We start from the raw sequence: 20,861 nt of genomic DNA, 5'->3' as shown, positions 1-20,861 counted from the left end.
GCCTTCAGAAATTGCCCAATACCCCCACTTTAATGTTTAGTGGAAAATGGTAGAATACTGACATTAGCAAGAGTCTGACGGTAGATCTGACAAATTATTCAATCATTTTTTTACACTTTCAGCTGTGATCATCTTTTGGGCACTGAAATCATCAAAATATAATCATAGTCTGTAGAATAGAAGCAAATAAATATATATATATGTTGTATTTCAGATTGTGTGCAGGACTTGTATTGTTATGTTGCATTCTTTCGTCACTGAAACTGATTTTCGATTAAACTGACGTGGAAAGTAGTTTTTACTTTGAGGCTCTCTGACGCAGACGATTTGTAAATTGACTGGTAATCAAGGAGCTAACACAGAGCTATTTGATTTTAAATGAAAGCTTCCCCTTTAAAAACCCCAAACTAGGCCAGGACTTGATTGTTGTTTACTGCAGCCAGTTTGCCAAACATTCACACACAAAGGTACGATCAGTGGAGCCGGCGTGGTCAGAGGTCTTTGGTATCATGGGGGGAGAGACATATGAGTCACAGCACCCAGGTGAGCAGAATGAGTCATCAGAGCTATTTTCCCATGTTTTCCAGGTAATGACAAACCCCAGCAGATACTCGTGGAAAGATGACTTCATTAGAGGAAGAAATAAAGGGTGATGTGTTTTACAGAAGAGAAGAGTTTAAGTAAAGGGGTTATGGGAAAATTAGTACCCAGATTTTTGACTTTCACCCATTCACGCAATTGCAGCGTTGGACTACCTGGACCCTGTCTTAACCAGTTAGTGGTTTCTAGGTACTCTACATCTTTTTTTTTCCAAGGGCTCCCCCAGTGGACAGAAAAGGTACTGCAATGATTTTTTTTCTGCTTTACAGGAAGGCAAAAAATCAAAAAAAGTGTCAGACTTTTCTTTCTCAGAAGACTTCTTTTTTTGAGTTTTGATATCCACAGTCTTAATATTTTACTTCTCCCTTTTCGCCCCAAGTCAGAATGGAACCAATCCAGGATTTCAGATTTTTTGGATATCAAATCAAATCTCTTTAAAATGAAGTCTTGTCTCTTGTCAATGTTGCTTTTACTTTATTTTATTTTTAACTTTTTTCTTTGAAAGTATCATGGGCAGGATTTTAAATCCTTTATCCTTTGTTGTTTAAATTGTTTTAATCTTTTCCTGTTTCTATTTTTACAGATGTTTTCCTTTCTTTTATTTGGTGGTGGTTCTTAGCCTTTTATATATTTCTATACTTCTCCTCACATTTCTTTTTTACTTCTCTTTTACTTTATTATTATTATTATTATTATTATTACTATTATGATTATTGTTATTATCATTATTATTACTATTGTTATTATTATTATTGTTGTTGTTGTTGTTGTTGTTGTCTCCTCTTCTTACAAGGAAACAGCCCCTGTCCTTAAAGATGATGATGAAATAACCTCTGAAATATAATGATGCAGGTCGTTCTGTTTTTCTCTCTTTTCTTCAAGGGTTTACAAGAAAAGTCTGTAACATTGCTGAAAACTGTGAACGCAAACTTCATGCACTAATTCACTTTTGGTCAAATGTCATCATACTTGTTCCTGAGTTCTCGGGGTGATCCGGTACATTTCACACCTCAGGTGTTCTACTGAACTCTCTATGTATAAGAAAGAGACTCACAGAGGAGCTGAAACACAGGAGGAGTCTTGCCTCATCAAGTACATCATGTTCTCTTACCGCTGCAGGAAGCGATCATAAGGCTGCCTGTAGGCAAAGCCTGCCCTGCGCACCATCACGTTCTGCAGCAGGCCCAGGTAAGCCACCTGGTGCTGGCAGCGAGCGTAGTCAAACAGTAGGGGAGATTTCACCTCGTTAGGCTTTATGCATCGCACGTAGTACGGCTCCTGAAAGACAAAGGGAAGAGGTAAGAGGTGACTTTAATGTCGAGTGGCAGCTTCTGGAGTAAAGCGAGGTCATGAACAGAACAATAAGTCATATTTTATTCACTGTTAATATTCTGCTGGAGGACCCTGCAGGGATCATTATTGCATCACTGTAATTACACAATAAATCAATGTTTGCCAAAAAATAAAACAGTTCTGGAGAGAAATTAAAGCAGGGATGCTGTGAAACATCTCTGAGTTCTGCCACAGCACCAGGACAGTGTTACATAACTCCAACACTTGGACCGTCTCTGTGTTTTTCTGACTAGGATGATATTATTTTATAACACTCGTTTTCTCACCTGCACAAACTTCTATTTTTCACTGATTTCGTCTTTTTTGAAGGTTTTAATCATAATTTTAGCCACTGCTGTGTTCATCACTGTGCAGGAAAACAAACTGCACCAGCCAGTAAACTCTGAAACAGACTCAGACAAGCTGCAAAACTCGCAAATCGAGTTCAGCGACCCCAATCAAACCTTCATATTTCTACTGCAGCTTCAGTTAGCAGCTGAGCCTCAGCCGCATCAACTTCTCTACAGCAGATTTAACATCATATTACAGCTTTAAAGACGGGAAAGCCTCCTGTGTGCTGTGACGTGGAACCATCTCTGCGAGCAGAGGCAGCTGTTTCACCGTATTTCCCTCTCTGTTCATGAAAGATGAACAAGTTGGAACTGAGTTAGCACTTTTTGAGCGCTTGTCGTTCATCATATCAATGATGCATGCGCATGTGTGCCCCCAATCTCAACTCAGCTCAGCGGAGATTAAAAAAAAGGAATCAGGTAGTGAGGGCTGGGAGCAGATGAGGGGGGCAGACTGGGCACAGGTGTGTCAGAAGAAAACATCCGCCCTTTCAACGTGACACACAGGAGAGGAAAACAGTTGCCAGGGGAGTTTCTTTTAATTTTACCTCAACCACACCGAGATGAGATGCTACACCGGCCTGACAGCAGGCCATCCCAAAATAACAGCAGGAAATGTCAGACTTCAGACAGTGAGATGAGGCCAGGAGAGGTGAGCAGCACATTTTGTGGTCCACCATCACCTTCCCCCTCATCAGCCGCTCGGCTCTACATGCAGCCAGACAGGATGAGGACGAGCAGACTCAGACGCCCGCTGTACCAAAAAGAGCACACTGCACTGCTATTCATACATGTTCCTGCTGTATATCTGCATACGGCTTCCCGCTGCATATTTCTGGTCATGCATGATGACAAACGCCACCAGCGACATGGTACAGACACCTTTTCAGTCTCAGATTATCCTGTGACTCAAAGAGAGAAAAAGAGACAACAGATGAAGAGCATCCTCCTGAGAATGATAGTGACGTTGAATGACGCAAATTGTTCTATACTATACGATGAAGTTATCTTCAAAGCTGGAAATCAGTGCCAGAGGGTCTGTAGTACATCAAACAAAGAAAGCTGTTTGTGTTTCCTGTGGCAAAGATTCAAACTAAAGCTTTACTTTATCTAACTAGAACAAAATTATTAAGGAAATCGAAAAAGGAGACTACAGTAGAGGAATTCTGGGGGGTAATCCAGTATATCTCACAACACAGGTGTGACACTGAACTTATCTGTTTGGAAGACATCAATATGTTTGTGTAAACAACCACAAATCATCTAACAATTCCATCATTTATGGGGTTCCTCAGGGTTCTGTCTCAGGTAATCTCTGGATGCTTTTAAACAGACCCTTAATGATCTGGAAGCAGATTCAACTGTCTGCAAGTGTCTTGTCTGACGTAAGATGTTTTCAATTCCCGGGAGGAATTTGTCATATTTCCGTGCTGTGTTGTGTTAAGTGTGTATTTGTGTCTGTAGTGAAAATGTAACTCTGTTGCTGCTGTCTTGGCCAGGACACTCTTGGATAAGATTTTTAATCTTAATGAGGCTTTTTTTCTGGTTAAATAAAGGCTCAATAAAAATATTAACATTTGTAAATATCTTGTCTGTATCACTTAAAATATTTTTTGCTGATGACACAAACTTGTTTTTGTCCCACAAGAATCCAGATGAACTACAGCAAGTCCTAAAAGTTAAGGATACAGTTAAGGAAACAGATAACTGGTTCAAGCGCAACATTTTTTTTTTTAAATATCAGCAAAACAAACTACATTGACTTCTGTCCAAAAAAAAGACTTGCACTAAGAAAATCTGTCTCAAAATAAACGAACAGAAAATTGTAAGAGTCGGCTCTACAAAATTTCAGGGGATCCTCATTATTGGATCTCTGCAATACTCCTCCAGAACACATGAGGGCAGTGTGGTCTGTATGATCGTCAAATCACCTGTTTCAAGTTGCGCTATGTTTTCTGCGTGAATTTTCTCAATTTCAAACATATAATGTTATATTAATGCTGATTCATGATGCTGTTGATTATACAACAACTACAACAAGGACAGAGAGAAGACTTCGGAAAAGATGAAATGTACGACCAATGTGCGTCAATTTCGGACATGTTGACAATGCAGGAAAACACAGTCCCCTTCAGAGGACCAATCATGGGGCTTTTGGTGTCGTTTTGACAGTTAGTTACATTTGGGTGAGGATGCAAGTTAGCATCCATTCAACGCAAAAGTACAAACCAGGCTTTAGCGTCTGGCTGTAAAGTCTATTTTTTTGAAACTGACAAACCAAAGTTCATCATGAGAGTTTAAAGGTCGAAAGTTGAGTAAAAATTTTCTTTCATTAATATAAAGCTTAATGTGTATTCAAATAAAGATGCGTTGAATATAAAGCTTTAAATCAGAACAAGATAAAATCAAAGCCATTTAAGACACAAGACTCAGCATCTTTTATCTAAAGCTGAAGAAGCTGTTAACAGCTCCCTCAGATGTTAGAGGAAATGAAGAGGGAGTCAGTGTTAAACTAAAATCACCGACCTTGCAGATCAGTTTATCCACCAGGGCCACGATGGAGTTCTTAAAGAGCGTGGCTGCAGTCAGAGGCCGCTTGGTGACCTCGGTGATGCTCAGCTGACCATCTGGCCACATCTCCTTCAGGACTGGGTTGGCACTTCAACAGAGAGAGGAGAGCAAAAGAGCGATGAAAGGGCATAATAAAGTAGGTTAGCTAGGGAGTGATGTGCAAACAGAAACTTATTTTTACACCAAACCCTGTTACTGAACTCTTAAATCTATCATGACTTTGAATTTCTGTTTTTAGCACCTGTTGTACATGAGACGCTTGAAATCTTGGAACAGCATGTCCTTGTTTTTGTCCAGAAATCCCTCGACGGAGTAGCTGGAAGAGTGAACAGAGACAAAATAAAAATAATGAAGAGTGAAGGTAGAGTTAGAAAAAGATTACAGATGTTAAAATCACTTGAAGGTCACACAGAATGAATAACAAACGTGACCCTAAAAGGGGCACAATCAGCTCTGTAATGGACCTAATATGAGTCATAGTCCTCAGGCCAGAGGGTCAGAGCTACAGTCATGCTGCTAAGTTGGTTTTTAAATTAGGAACACGGTCAAACGGTCCTGACAGCTTGTGTATTTAAAGAAGGAATAAATAAATAGCTAAAAACTGAGTGGTCTGCATTTATTAGAGTGGCTGAGTTGATTTTTTGTGCGGTATCAGTGGGAGGTCACAGGCGCTCAGTGAGGCGCTCTTACATAAGCCGTCCAGCTCCGGGGTAAGAGCCTGCTGTGGTGTGAGTGTTGCCTCAAATAAACCTCTGCTTCTCTTGACTCCCTCAGAATGTAATAAAAACTCACACTGAGTGGATGCTTTGCTTCAAAAACACATTTAAATTCCAACTTAACACTGAGGCATTATCGCTTAGATACTTTAGCAGAAGTCAATTTGAGTTGAATCAAAAAACTTTGTGTTCAGGACACATAAAGTCACCTTATGAGTCATGTATTGTTGCATATTTGATTATTAACCCAAAAATACCGATAGATAAACTCATTTTCAGTTTTCTGCTGTCGAAGCAGATTGAGGTAGTTTCTGACAGAGTGAGGTGAGGCTTTCAGCGACATTGGATGTTTTATTCAAGGCAAGTTAAGACATTTAAGTTTAGCTTTTAAAGATGCTGTGAGGACTGTCCGTTTGCAGTGACACCTTTGGCTGGAGTCTGTAGTGTATACCCAGGATAAAGACTCCATTTCCCATGAGCACCATCAACCACTGTAGTAAAGATGTGACTCTACCTGAGGCATAAAGGGCAGATCATCAAGTTGTTCAAGAAAACTTTTCCCAGTATGTAAAGCAACAAGGGAATGAATTAATTTGTAGTTACATAGAGCTATTGTTTGAAATGTGACGACAATCAAACTTTGTAAACTCAGTTTGTAGTTTAGTCTCCAGAAGGTGAGCTGACTGCGGGCCAATCCCAATTCTACCCATCAGCCCTTGGTTTTTGCACATGCACGTTTAGTGACGGGGTGTCCCGATTCTCCATAAGATCAAGAAGAAGAGCTACACAGCCCTTAAAACGAAGACAAACCAAGACTTCACCTGAAACCAAAGGGTATGAGATTTTTTTTTAAATCTAATTATAAATTATATATATGTATGTATATATATATATATATATGTATATATATATATATATATATATATATATATATATATATATATATATATATATATATATATATATATATATATGTATGTATATATATATATATATATATATATATATATATATATATATATATATATGATCAAATATTCAATCCTTTGCTACTTCATGTTAATATTAGTCATGTTTTGAACTGTTGGTTTTATTTTGAAATTGCTCGTTATAATGATGTACCTATAGCTGCAGCTATAGCTAAAAATAGCTACACTGATGTCAGTCTGGGGTGACAGGTTCGCAGTGGATGGTCTTCACTGCAGTGGGCTGTGTTTCATGATTGATTGAACAAATAAGCTGCATTCAGAAGCTGCATCAGCTACATAAGCTATGAAAGGCGAAGTTATGGCATCCAAAAGCTACATCACATAGTTTTTGAATACCATTACGTTAGCTTTTTAATGGCTTAGCTGTCTCGTTACTCATGTGATGTGGTTCCTCCTGGTGGTGTCTGTTTGCTGTGAGTTTTTCACCCTTATCCAACTTAGGTTTGTCATCAGTTTGTAAAAATGTGTTTTGTTTGGAAGAGAATAAACAGTCACTCTGCCTATGACTGCCAGCGAGCATCTAGGGGTGATGCCGTAGCGGGGATCAAGTGGCGTCTTGTTTCTAAGAGATGTCTTTCTAACTCTACCCCTTGGCCCTTAAAACAGAGGGCCAAAGGGAATGGGTAAGAGTGACAGTTAGGATTTGCCCTTTCTGTATCAGCCACAGCCAAGTGCTCCACCAAGCAGTCCGGTTCGGTTCAGTACGGTTTGGGACGGTTTGGTACAGTTAAGCCTGATCCCGTTTGCGTTTCCACAGCAAACTGTGCCCTCTCATGGTGGGCGGCGTTCAAGCTGGATGCCGAAAGCCCCAGCTGTAAAACAACAACGTGACGCCGTAGCAGCTTACCCCGCTATTAAATCCAACAAAGAAGAAAAATGTGACACAGTAAACAAAGAGCGACGATGGAAGACATGCAGCATTTCGTCCTCTCTGTGATTGGCATGTAGCTCTTTGAGACAAAGTGTAATCAAGCTTTGTTTTAGAGAAGACTGTGTACCGCCAGGAGAAATGCAGCCGCTGTCGGGGTAAGTGACGATTCTTTTGACCAATCAACAGTCTGCAGTGTGTTGCTCCACCTTCTGAGAGCGGATCGGTTCAGTCTGGCACCCATACGGAAGGGTCCCAAAAAAGTAGAAACGCGGCTTTAGACATGTCTGTAGCGTCAAACATTAGCAAATTCTGGTTGTGTCCTTCAAGTCATTCACCAAGCAGAGCTAAAGTAACCTCATTCTTCATTTTATTGATAGACTCTCAAGTATGAACAGACCACTGCAGAATAACTGCTGACTGTGGGTTGGAATGAACATTATCACCAACAGACTAACCTGTGTTTTAGCTCATGCTCTGACATCTAGTGTCCGTCATTACTACAAAATAAATCCATGAATTCAGTTTCAGCAGAGCAAAACACAGATCTTGCCTCCCACTGCTAAGCTTTGTTGGCTGGCATAGTGCCGCCAAAGTGACTTTCAGTCTACGCGTAGTAAAAAGAAATTGTGTTCTCCCAGGAAATAGCATTTAGAAACAACCAATTTTGGTGCTGAAAATCTCATTTTTTGATAAGCAGGAAGATATATAAGAGTGAGGGTCTTTCAAGATCACTTATAAAGTCTTCACAGTGCCTTTAAAGAAGGAACCATGAGCTGAAACAACCTGGTAAGTTTCCCACCACTGCAGCAGCTCACACTCTACTCCACAGAGACTTCTCTGCCCAATATTCTCCCCGTCACTCCCCCCTCTCTAACAAACTCACAAACACAACCACAAACACGCAGCACGTCACATGTCGTCTGCATGGCCCTGTTCGTGTCCCGGGCTGTCACATCTGGAGGCAAAGACGCAGAGGCAGAGCTATGACAGATGTGTCCCCTTGGCTCACGGGCGTCCAAAAACCACCTGACCACATCCCGGAAAAGCCAAGTGTGTGTGAGAGACACAGAGTGAGCTGTGGGAGCGCACAATAACAAGGCACAACAGTCATTTACAAGGACAGGACAGGACAGGAGAGTGCTGGGACAGGAGAGGACATGCCGAGATAAAGACAGCAGCCCTCCAGAGACAGGAGCATGATGGAGAGGAAAGTATATTTAAGTATGAAGGTCAGGGTTGGAGCAGGGAGAGGGCTGTTTCATGCAAGGTTAAAGTGAATACACACACCGCGAGAGAGCAGGGCGACAAAGAGATCTTGCAGAACAAAGTTGTGCAGTAAGAGAGTAAGATTTATATCGTGGCTGCATAAAGTGCTGCATGTGCAAACCAGAATACAACTGGGAATTAAAAAGTGGAGAGCAAAGGAAACCAGGTGAGGGTTGCAGAACAAAAGGAGGAGGTTAAAAAAGAGGAAACAGGAAGGAGGATGAGGAGGAGGAGGAGAAGGAAGGGAGCGAAGTAGGTCAAAGCTTGTGATAGTGGCGGCTCTGTGAGGCGAGGGTATATTTAGCCGGAGCGAGGATAGACTCAGATGAGGTGGGATGTGACAGGGGGATGATGGGGGGTCAGCGTCAGCAGGAAGTAATGTACGAGGGGTGACAGCTCAGCGGGAGAGACCTCTGCAGGTCTGTCCCACATGCTCTTATCCAGCGGTCACAGTAACGCTGCCAGAGGTGCAACTCACAGCCACATCTGACAATTAATTCATCATTGATTCATCTGTAGAGTATTTTCTCCATTCATCAATCAGCTGTCGTGTTCGTGGGGGCATGCTGTTAGAGTTTCTGAATGTAAGAAATTCTTACTTTATTTTGAAAGGAATTTTTCTTGCTGTAGGGAAAAGATTGGAAATGAAGGGAGAGCTCTTAATATTCGTCAGCTTCAGAGAAGGATGAAATTACTCTGTGTTTCTTTGAGTGTTTAACATCGTGTTAGCCTGGATTTCCCCGAGTCAAAGAAACTCAATAAACCCTACTCTACTTCTCTCCGATTACTGCTGCATCCTACGGAGCCAAAATAGACTCATCAGCTGGCTGCATCCCTCCTCCTCTGATCGTGTTCCCTTGACATATTAACGTCCTTCGCCTCTCCAGATCCAGGGCAGTACACGTGAGCGGCGGGATCTTCTTGAACTAAAGCCACGATGGGTGACTGCTGGCCGGGAGCCTTATCTGCCCACTGTGACATTAAAATCCAAAGCCCACATCAAGGAAGTGGAGCAGGGAAGGAGGAGGGACGTGGACAAACTCATGTTTAGTCTGGAAATCATAAAGTGAAGTGTTGCTAACACAAATGAAAATCATTGTGCATCAGAATGTGATGAAAGGATTTAATCTAAGACCATTTCAGAGATACGCATGGGATCTTTACGCGCAGATTTTCACAGTTTCCAAGCTTAAAGAGTCACTAAACACATTATTTTCCGCCATAACCTGAAGAATCTACAACCAGTGTTTTACTTGGACCTGTTTCCTCATACACATGAAATTGTATAAAATTGATTAATTCCTCAGATAGCACGGTGTCATATAAAAATTATAGAATGAGGTTAATCTAAGTGCCACGCGTTGTGACCCATGTCATGAAATTTTTCCTTTATCTAAAGGTCAACACAGATGAAAGCATTTCCTCCATAAAGCCACATGTGTGTTACACTGCTGTCTGTACGCTTGGCTGTGCAGATTATTCAATGCTTTTTATGTCGACTCCACATATTTCCACATCAACAAAATCTACCGTACATACATACATGAGGTTAATGAATCACATGTTGCTCTACACGTGGCAAACATCCAGTGACAACATCTACATTTCTCTGCAACACAGAGAAGGGAGAGCAACACAGCTATTGGTGAATGAAAGTGCAAAATCCATGTGAGAAAATTTGAATCTGATGTTTTAATTGTGCACCAAATCCTGTAGTTCTAACCGTAGGAATCTAATTAGAGGTGTGATGATAAAACTACAGTTCTGTCTACAAGCTTTGCAGATTTGTAGTTTTCAAACCGGGGATATGCACCTTTAGTTGACTGTCTGGGGCTGTGTTTACACTGCAGTTAACAGAAATCAGATTTGACAGTGCTTTGTTTCTGCCAGTGTAAATAGCACAGGTAAAGCCAAATCTGGCATTTTGGATTCTGGATTCAGGCCACTTTCAACACTCAGCCATACTCAGGAATCTGATTAGACATCTTTTGTGCTCCTGTGATTATCAAACATATAGGTTAAGCTGAGTTTTTATCTGTTTTTTAACAGTCTGTGCTTCCTCCGCATTGGTTAGAATTTAAATGTTTGTTTAAACCTGGAGGGAATGAGTCGTTTCATAACATCCCCATTCAAACACCAGCTCATTTGGCACACATAAATTAAGACTGGTGAACTTAAGCTTTGATTCTTCTCTTTCTCATTCACATTGTGGCTGCCTGTTACAGCAGCTCTCTCTTTCTTGTCCATTTCTTGTAATTTTTTCATCTCTGATTCGTCATCTCTGCATTTGGAGTGGATCTAGCTTTATACGGTTCATTTGTTGAGGACACCTAACTTTTTGTGTCTTCAGTGATATTTTTACTACATATAACCATGGCTGCATTGTTTACATGTGAACTCAGCTGTTAGCAGCCTGTAGCATGTCAATGCTAACTGGTGCAAGGCCTGATGTTTCCCCACAAGGTGAGGAGAAGGAGGTGAGGATGACGTGCTGGTTCTGAAGTGTGAGCTAAGAAGTGACGGCATCGACCTGTCTTTTCATCCACTGTTATTGGGAACATAAGATCTATCTCCAATAAGATAGATGAGCTAACCCAGCAACAGAGGGAATACCAGAAGACAGAGTAGCATCATACTATTCACAGACACGTCTAATGGGGCTAACACTGGACATGAACACCACATTGGAAGAGCTTCACCTGCTGTGAGTAGACAGGATCCAGGAGACAGAGACTGAACAGACTGCTGAAGAAGCTCAGTCCTGGACCCTGTGGAGGTGGAGGCTGGCTGAACTGGACAATGATGGACAAGCTGCCATCATCTATTTTCTTTTGGACCTTTTTGCACTTTCTGTACACTTTCTTATTTTGTTTTCTTGATTGCTGCTGTGACTCCTCCTGAATTTCCCCTTGAGGTTAAATAAAGTGTTTTCTATTCAATTCTATTCTATCCCCATATAGCCCTCACTTTGCACAGCTCTTGTTGTGTGTTTTCTTTGTTTCTTTTTTTGTGAATTTATCTTGTGTTTCTTTGTGTCAAGAGTTTTCCTTTGTCTTGTTCATAGTGATTTATGTCTTGTGTGCTTTCAGTTGTGTTCCCTGTTTGATTTTGTAGTTCTATCTTCCTCTGTATCTATTTTAGTTGGGTTTTGACAGTTGTGTGTTCCTCTTCATTAGTTTCACATGTGTCTTGTCTCACACCTGCGTCCTCCACTCTGTTTGATGCCTCAAGTCTTGACATCACACAACTGAACTCAACACAGAAATCTGCTCACTTTTCCCTTCAAGTTAAAGTTTGTGATTGTGTGAGTGACTCACGTGACGTCTCCTGCATAGTGGAGAATTCTGAAATGTTTCTGGAAGTCCATGGATTTATCTGTGGGGCTGAGCTGGAAGTGAGAAGAGGATGGTGTGAGCGCAAAGCCAACAAAAACATTAAAAGTGCAAAGATTCAAAGAGCTGTGAGTGTCTGAAAAGTTTCTTAATAGGGAACAGAGAGATTTAAGAAGCTACGCCCTCTATTGACTGCAACATAAATTACAGCCTATGTAATACAAAGTCAAGGAAATTAAATTGTACTCTGAGACAAAATCAAAATGTGATCCTTCCTGAGCGATTTGTAAATTTGAGATGTTCTAGATTTTATATTTATAATCAACACCTCTCGGTCCTAATCATTACGTAACAAACCCCTCCAACATTCTGGTTGGCATGTGAGGCAAATCTTTCAATCTGCCCTTTTCAGTCAACTCCCTGTTGCTGTTTAGGAGTTATTTTTAGGTGAATTCATGAAAGCTCAATGAACTTTATGCATAAAACATTACTTCACTAACTGGAGCCTAATTCAACCAGCTCCACTTGCTTTTTTTTCTTAACTAAACATGTGACAATTACAAGGACAAAACATCCCTGCTTCAGATTTCAGTAATCCAGTGTTAAAACATTTACAATGCTTCATGTCAGGCTTCACCAAAGGGAAGTTTAAGCCACTTGAGTTTGGGTGAGGATAACTTTTCCTCACTTTTATTGTTTTCTGTGAAATCTGAGGAGGATTTATTGTCAGCAAATGAGAGCTTTACTAAGCAATGACCAGAAGGTCAGAGATTTTTAAATGTTTTAATCTATCTCTTTAACTTCAAATAAACATAAGGTGCCTCCTTGTCCGAGCACTCCTATTTCTTCCAGCAGTGAGATACTTGATCGTGCTATGAACACTCGACATCCTCTTTCTTCTAGACCAGGGATGCGCTACCGTTACTTTCATAGAAGCCATTTTGCCTCAGCCCATTATGATTGAAGCCATTCTGGAGCCACAAAATTAACTTAATCTTTATAAAACTATAGCTGTGAATAGCATTCTATACATAGTTAAAATGAAGTTAATAATTATCAAAATTTGAAGGGTTTTTTTTATTTATAAAATTGTACATGTGGTGTGTTGTTTTTTTATTTTTGATAAATTTCAAAAGTTTGCATGTTTTGAAGTTTTGAAATAAAAAAATCAAAATCAATAGAAATTGCAAAAATAAATATTTCAACAATTTGCTAAAAATTTCTAAAATGAAAAAAAAATAGATACAAAAAAATTGGCATTTTGAAATTTCAAAAATTTGGATTTTTTAATCTTGTGTAAAAATGCCAATTTTGAATTTCAAAAAAATTGTAAAAATACAGAGCTTTATAAATTTGAATATTTTTATAATTTTTTTTTGAAATAATTCTTTAATTTGACAACACATATTGAAAACTTTGCTTAATTGATATATTTTTTTGTTGTTAGCTTATGGCTTGCCAAATATCAAGCATGTATATCAGGCTGGCATTGTGGCAGTTAAATAAGTCCATTCACACAGAATCAAAATCTGTATTTTTCTTCCAGATTTGTCTATCTGTAGATTTAGTTATCTTACCAGGAATGTAAAACTTGAGGTTAGCCACAGGTGTATGGAAAGTTGTTGAGCTGATAATGTTATATGTGGTGAAGTAGAGCGATGACAGGCTTTATTGACAGATATAATGCATTTTTTTTAATATAAAAAAAAAAATAATAGTAATGCAAGATTTTATTTAGTGTAATACCTTTAATTATTAAAACCCTCTGTGGGAAAAAAAAATTATATTATATTTTTAAAGCTACAAGGAGCCACTGCAAAGGAGTCAAAGAGCCACAGGTTGCAGACCCTTGTTCTAGACAATTTAAGCTTTTCATCCTGAATGTCTTCTGATCAAAATATGACAGAATGGTGATTAGATTATACCTGGGGTCTGGTCTCACCTTTCGAGAAGTGTAGTGGGGGTGTTGGGCCAGTTTGGTGTCCATGCTCTCCAGGCAGAGTGTGTCTGTGACTTTACCCACAGAGAGACAGGCTTCATCCAGGATGGAGATGATTCCTTTGTGCGGCTGCTCCACGAGATCCACGATGATCTGGTTGCTGAAGTAATCAATCTGCCACACATAAATTAAAACAGTTAGAGACACTGAGTTTTAATACTGGTGGTTTGATGATGTTGAGATGTAGCATGAGAGTTGTTGTCATCATTAGCAAGCAAACACTACAATATTTTGAGTTAACATGACAGATATGCCAACAAATAAAGCACTGGAGTCTAGCTCTGGGTTTTTGGGATTAGATCATAAAAAGTCAAACTGTACACAGAGATTTCTCAGATCAAATCCTCAAACAAGGCCTGGGTGATCTTTTTTTTCTTGCTATTTCTAGCCTGAATTAGTTTGGAAAAATATCTTGGTGTACTGTTTGGTTGCTTTAACAGCAGGCAAGTTCCCAACAAGGGATTTTTTTCCTGCTCAAAAGTTTCACAGCCAAAACTTAGAACCACATTTTATCAACACCAAAAAAAGTGTGTTTAATGGTCCTCTGAGTTTAGATGTGTCCTCCCCAGAGGCTGTTTGTTTCCAGCTCGAGTGCACAACTCAAAAAAGTAACAAAAAACAATCTCATCATTTCTTTAAAACACTGAGATGAAGCAATGTTACGGTTTTAATCAACCCCAAACCGCCTGAAATAATTACTAATTATAAAAACAGATTTTTTAATGTGTTTATTATATATTAAAGACATGAGAAGTTCATCCCCTGACCAATATATTGTGACATAGTGGATCTGATATGATTTTTGGTTTATGAAGAATATGAATCAATAGGTAATAATGAAATACAAAGGTCATTTCAGCTTTATCAAGATCTGACAGGGTATGTCACAAATTTTTGACAACAGGCATCAAGAGGTTAAGAGAAAAAAAAAATGATGCCACTGAATGAAAGAAGCACTTCAGGTTCAACACTTACACGCCCCTGTTCTCCCTTCCCTTCACTGGCTTCCCATTAATTTTAAGATGCTATCGATCACTTTTAAAGCACATGTGGGTCTGGCTCTTGGCTACATTTAAGAACTGATGACTCTTTAAGAGCCAACCTACAGTCTCGAGTCCTTAAGTGAGAGCCTCCTGGGCCAGTCCAGTCGTCATATAGTTTATTAGTTATTGTTGCTAGGCGCCACTCCGTTGTGGCTACCTGTTACAGCAGCTCTCTCTTCTTTGTCTGTTTCTTGTAATTTTTTCATCTCTTTTTCGTCAATTTTGCATTTGGAGTGACTCATTACTTTGTGTGGCTCATTTGTTTGTTGAGGACACCAAACTTTTGTGTCTTCAGTGATGTTTTTACAATTTTTGCTCCTGTGTTTGTCTGGAGATCCTACATGTCACCATGGCTGCATTGTTTACATGTGAAATCAGCTGTTGGTGGCCTTTAGCATATCAATGCTAACTGGTGCAGGGCCTGATGTTTCCCCACAAGGGAAAAAACAGGGACAGAATACCAGAAGGCAGAGTAGCATCATGCTATTCATAGACATGGCTAATGGAGCTAACACTTCACCTGCTGTGAGCAGACAGGATCCAGGAGACAGAGACTAAACAGACTGCTGAAGAAGTTCAGTCCTGGACCCTGTGGAGGTGGAGGCTGGCTGACTGGACAATGATGGACAAGCTGTCAGCATCTATTTGATACTCCTGCCGTTAGCATCTGTGATGGTGAAGTCTACTGCTATTAAATCCAATGCTCTGTTAGAACATTAAACTGGTTCCATTTTTTTTATCACCATTAATACAAATTGTCTTCTTTTATTGTTAATGGCTGGACATGCATACTGGCCCTGCTTGTTCCAAAGTCAAGGCTTGAATCTGAAGGACACCAAACTTTTCCTTCAGGGCCCCTGGACTTTGGAAGGACCTAGCCAAGGAGGAGAGGTCGCAAAATCTGTATCTTGATTGATTCACTTCTTAAAACTAACTTCTACAGATTTAAAATTCTAAGAAAAAAATCCAAGGCATTCTCTTTAAAAGAGTTAAATGCCTTAATTTTAATGGTACAGTCATGATGACCCTCGGACAAACTTCCTCTTGGACTTTCTGGTGAAGACTTGACACCAAAAATGGTCACTGTGTGTTTGTAGGGTCAACATGACTATGCAATTTAAAAAAAGGTGATTCAACTTTTCTAAAGAGGCTGCCTTCAATTTTTTTCTTGGATTTGATATGAATAACATAAGTGGAGGAAACTAAAAATGAAAAAGAGAGAAAAATTGGTCAACTTTCCTGGAGGACAGGAGGATAAGAAAAACACTCATGTATCTATGAACTACTTTTTTGTGTGTTTGTAGAGCATCCATTGACCCTGCAGCAGAACATCAGCTGATTCAAAGTGTAGCCCTCTGTGTGACCATGATCTCTCTCATTCACATGTTTTCATGTGTCCCTCACGTGTTGCCAGGTGATGCCCTCTCTCTCGTATTCGTTCTGTTCCTGCCTCAGGATGATCTCGATGAAGAGCTGCTGCAGTTTCTCGTTGCAGTAATTGATGCAGAATTGTTCGAAGCTGTCAGACAACAGAGGAACAAACACTTGAGCAACATCATGACTCATTTTTCTTGTGTAAAGACAGATACAGCGTGTTTCACAACGCGGACACACCCACCTGTTGTTATCAAAGATCTCGAAGCCGTAGATGTCCAGTACACCGATGACTGTGTTTTTCCCATGAAGCATTGCGTTGTAGTTTTTAACTTCTATGACGCTGTTGATGCGGTTTACAATCCAGCCGAAGAGTCTTTCGTACAGAGCCTGCAGTGAGGAAATAAGAGAGAGATAAAAAGGATGTGACAGCTGTGGAAATGAGATGAGAGGAAACATGTTACTGAGACAACGTTAACACTTTATTACCAAACTGTGGGAAAGAGAACAATAAATCATCTAGAAATGCTTCTTCTCCTGATTGTGCAAATAAATAGAAGTGATCAGCACCTTAGCGAAAGCGTCTCGTCCAAAGCTCGCCTCCTGCTCTGTGTGTCCCTTCTCAATGACCTCCCCGCCCCCGGTGGCCACAGTGCGGAACAACAGACTCTTTCTGACGCTCTCTGGCTCTGTGTCCGTCAGCTTTGAGATGTGATCAACAAGTTCAAGTCCCACAATCTGAACGCTCTCCTCGTTTTTCTCAAACTGCAAATTACCCTGAAAGACACAACAAAACACTTCTTCAGGAGCTCAGCAGGACAGAAACTGGGTTAAATATTCACCACATTTTCATATATTTTTAAACTTACCAGTAGAAGAATAGAGGCCAGGATCTGATAGATGGAGTTAATCTCCTCCTGTGAGAAGCCGATCACACTCAGAGCGCACATCACGGCTTTGTGGCTCGCACTGTCATTGTTGGAGGTCTTGAGAAGAAAAAAAAAGAATTTTCACAAGGAAAAGTTTTCAGGGTGGTCCATCTCATTCAGCTTATTTGGTCTTAACTCACAGTGGTTTCAGCTCCCTCTCTGGTGTATGTGTAAAAAGCCGGATCATCCTGGAGATACAACGACTGCCGCCACTCACTTGAGCCTCCACGCAGCAACTGTTGAACACACAACGAACACTTTTAAGATCAGGATCAACATCATGATATTGTTCAAAGTCTTTGTGTTGTGATTATTGGTGTTTTGGGATGGGAGGTCTGCAAGCTGAACACTTTTGATTGGTGGAGCACCTGCAGTTGTTTTATTTTACTGGCCAAGAGTGAATGTGTCTTTGTCAGCTCCTGGTGTTACACTTAAAAGAGAGACCCTGTCAAAAGTAGACTTTCAACTGAGCATGTTTAGTATAAAACAGCCGTTAAAACACAGAAGAAGTTTTATATGCGTCAAAAAAGTCACACCAGATAAGCATTTCATGATAATCTAAAGCTGTTTGATAAGGATGCATCTCACTGAAAGTCAACAGGCTCATTTTACAGCCGAAACACTGGTTGGTGTCTGTGGTTTTAAGTGGTCAAGTGTTTTGCCATTTCTGACTTATAGAAACGCCTTCGACCAGTGACAGCCCTGCCAGTTGGGCTTCTCTACTTTCAAGTGTCAACAAATCCATCCATCTAGGAAAATTTCTCAGTATGCCACAGACCAGTCTACCTGGCATACTGTTTCCAACAATGCACAGGGCCACTGCTGTTTGTCTATGCGGGTGGCAGGTTTTGGTGAATTACCAACATCTACTGGAAAGAGACGGCATTACAACTACAATACAACAACGCTAAGGTTAGACAGCCCGTGAGATAGAAGTGAAGTGAAAGAAACATAAGTAAATCTTATCACTTCCAGTCATAAAAGCGATGTTTACTTCTACAAATTTATGAAAGCCCATATGAACCACCAATTCACTTTTTAAACCATATGTGGATAATATACAAGGTTTTTTTGTATCAGCTAGAAAAATAAAAATCCATTTCAGATTAATTTTCAGTGAACAATAAAACTTTTTGTGTAAGATTAAAAATCAAATATGATGATTCTGCAATGATATATTTCAAAAAATAATGCTAAATGGCCTTTGTTGTTGTGGCACTGCCCTCTTCTTGTTTGCCAGTGTGTTGCAGCTCTGTTTATTTTTCCCCCCAGTCTAATTTACATCATCTTCCTCAGTATTTAGCCCATGGCGGAAATACAGGTGAACAATGGGTTGGTGGGTTACCTGGTAGAACGAGTGGAAGTTTCTCTCCCCGTCTTGCTGCTGCACCACCCTGGACTTAAACAGGAGACACCATGATAATAAATCCTCAGATTCACAAAGACTGCCATAAAATTATGCTGTGATGACTTATTTACAGTTTTCAGGTAAGTGTCTCTCTTGTTGCAACAAATACAGCTCTGAGGAGGTCAAAGAAAGTTTTCTAGGCCAAAGACAAAAGAAAAAAACATCTCTCTGTAATCAAAGTGGGAGGTGTCATATGGCTGGGCTAGAACTGACTGTCACTTTCATGTGTGTAAGGTAGATTTCTCTCGAGCTGGGCCAAACTTTGAAGGGAAATCAAACATCTAAAGAGAACATCTTTGCCCCTTTACTTTGAGGGATACACACCAAAACTTAAACAGAGTTTTCGTAACGGTAACTTCTCTCAAACAGTCCAAAAGGGCCTCTTTTCACTGAACGTGTTTCAGTAAAATATTCTTATTTTATATCTCTAAGTTGGGCACTTTAACCAAACTGATTACCGACTGTTTGACTACAGCAGCTGCACTTTCATGTGAATAATTCTGCCCTCTGAAAATGAATCATGGCACTGAATTCACACCAGCTTTGAGTGCCAGACGGTAGTTTAACAGAGTGGATAAATACAGCAGCATCAAGTTCCCCCAGGTGGGCCATTCATTAATAGGCAGGAGCAGCAGCAGCAGCTTCACCGACACATCTATTCATGGATGTTCCCTCACACCTCTTTGTCACCACCTCATGAAACATTCATGTTCAGAGGAAAAGACGTAATTTAAAAACTAATGAGCGAAACTTTTTCTGCACTTTCCTCCAGGGCTGGTACTCTATGCCTCAACAGAGCCTGAAACGTATGGCTTTCTGCTGTATCAACCCTCCTCCCTCACCTTTTCCAGCAGGTAGTTGTTGATGTGCCCTCCGGTGGGATCCCCGTTGAAGTTGAAGTTGATGTCCATGTACTTGCCGAAGCGGCTGGAGTTGTCGTTGCGATTTGTCTTGGCGTTCCCAAAGGCCTCCAGTACACAGTTGGACTTGAGCAGCACATTCTTCACACTTGATTTATTACATTATGAGAACATAAACAAAACACGTGAGAGGTATTCATGAGTGATAAGAAAATGGAGTTCCAGGAAAAGAAGAAAGTAAGAAGATTCATGGTGATATCATATTCTTTTGATCAAATAATCCACTGGTGTTGGATCTCAGACTAAAGCCCATTTGGATCTAAATTTTAGTTATATAACTGGCTTAATGAATGCTCCTTTTTGATGAAAATAAAGTCTTTTTATAGCACCACTCACCTCTCAACCTCAGCTCTTTGGCTTGGGTTTGTGATGGCTGCGATGTATTGCATGATGTATTTACTTGCTTCTGTTTTTCCTGCCCCACTTTCTCCTGAAACAGAAAACACACAATGATTAGCAGAAAAGTAAAGCTGTGAATTATCTTTTACTCACTTAATCTTTACTTTTAGCGTGAAAAGAGTTCGTTTCATATGTAATAAGTTCATAAAACACATTATAAGTTATTTTGTTGACAACGCCAATTATGTTTAAATGCAGATTAGCATTACTTGTGCTACAAGACTTTAATCAGAGACAAACACAAGATTTTCTGATGTTTTTCAGCTAAGTGAATTACTGCGGATGCCACAAAACTAATTATTCCTAATCAAATTTATTATAAGATTATTCCCAGACTTTTGTTGTCAACAAGGTGAAACATGAATTAAGCCCATTGTGAAACCTGAAACTCTCTACCAACACATTGACTATCATAGGTGTGTAAGTCACTGCAAAAACTTAAATCTATCTTTTTTTATTGTTTTATTAAGTGTTTTATTGAAATTAATATGAGTCACATTCAGCTGACAAGTCAAGAGTCATGGCTTATTTCAAAATACTAAAAGGCAAAAATAACACCTGAATTGCTCAGAAAGATGGAAAAGTAACACTGATGATAACAACAATATAAGAAAATATGTGCTTATTAAGTTTTTTAAATAAAAATAATAAGAAACCTAAAAAGAACATTTTACTTAACTCAATGGCAATTTCCTGTTACTCTTACTCTTAACAAACCTTTCAGGTGACATTTTTGTCTTATATCTTGAAGAAAGAAATTTT

General features: G+C 39.8%; 1 protein-coding gene across 4 annotated transcripts in view; it reads right to left on the bottom strand.

Annotated features, from left to right (window-relative positions):
* myo1g (myosin IG) overlaps positions 1-20,861 on the bottom strand; it is a 69,126-nt gene that overhangs the window by 39,494 nt on the left and 8,771 nt on the right. For all 4 annotated transcript variants that reach the window (XM_074687123.1, XM_074687126.1, XM_074687125.1 and 1 more), the window contains 13 exons: positions 20,037-20,130; positions 19,623-19,788; positions 18,718-18,771; positions 17,513-17,608; positions 17,313-17,429; positions 17,014-17,220; positions 16,688-16,833; positions 16,474-16,588; positions 13,970-14,140; positions 12,013-12,083; positions 5,095-5,169; positions 4,809-4,941; positions 1,712-1,878 (listed from right to left, as the gene is read on the bottom strand). In XM_074687123.1, the coding sequence (XP_074543224.1) occupies positions 1,712-1,878; positions 4,809-4,941; positions 5,095-5,169; positions 12,013-12,083; positions 13,970-14,140; positions 16,474-16,588; positions 16,688-16,833; positions 17,014-17,220; positions 17,313-17,429; positions 17,513-17,608; positions 18,718-18,771; positions 19,623-19,788; positions 20,037-20,130 (1,612 nt within the window). The remainder of the gene's footprint in view (positions 1-1,711; positions 1,879-4,808; positions 4,942-5,094; positions 5,170-12,012; positions 12,084-13,969; positions 14,141-16,473; positions 16,589-16,687; positions 16,834-17,013; positions 17,221-17,312; positions 17,430-17,512; positions 17,609-18,717; positions 18,772-19,622; positions 19,789-20,036; positions 20,131-20,861) is intronic.

Source organism: Halichoeres trimaculatus, unplaced genomic scaffold (genome assembly GCF_033239565.1).
Source record: "Halichoeres trimaculatus isolate MK-OKI-2021-1 unplaced genomic scaffold, fHalTri1.1 fHalTri1_scaffold_14, whole genome shotgun sequence".
Classification (NCBI taxonomy): Eukaryota; Metazoa; Chordata; class Actinopteri; order Labriformes; family Labridae; genus Halichoeres; species Halichoeres trimaculatus.
The sequence above is the reverse complement of the archived record's forward strand: the minus strand, read 5'-3'. Positions and strand labels throughout refer to the sequence as shown.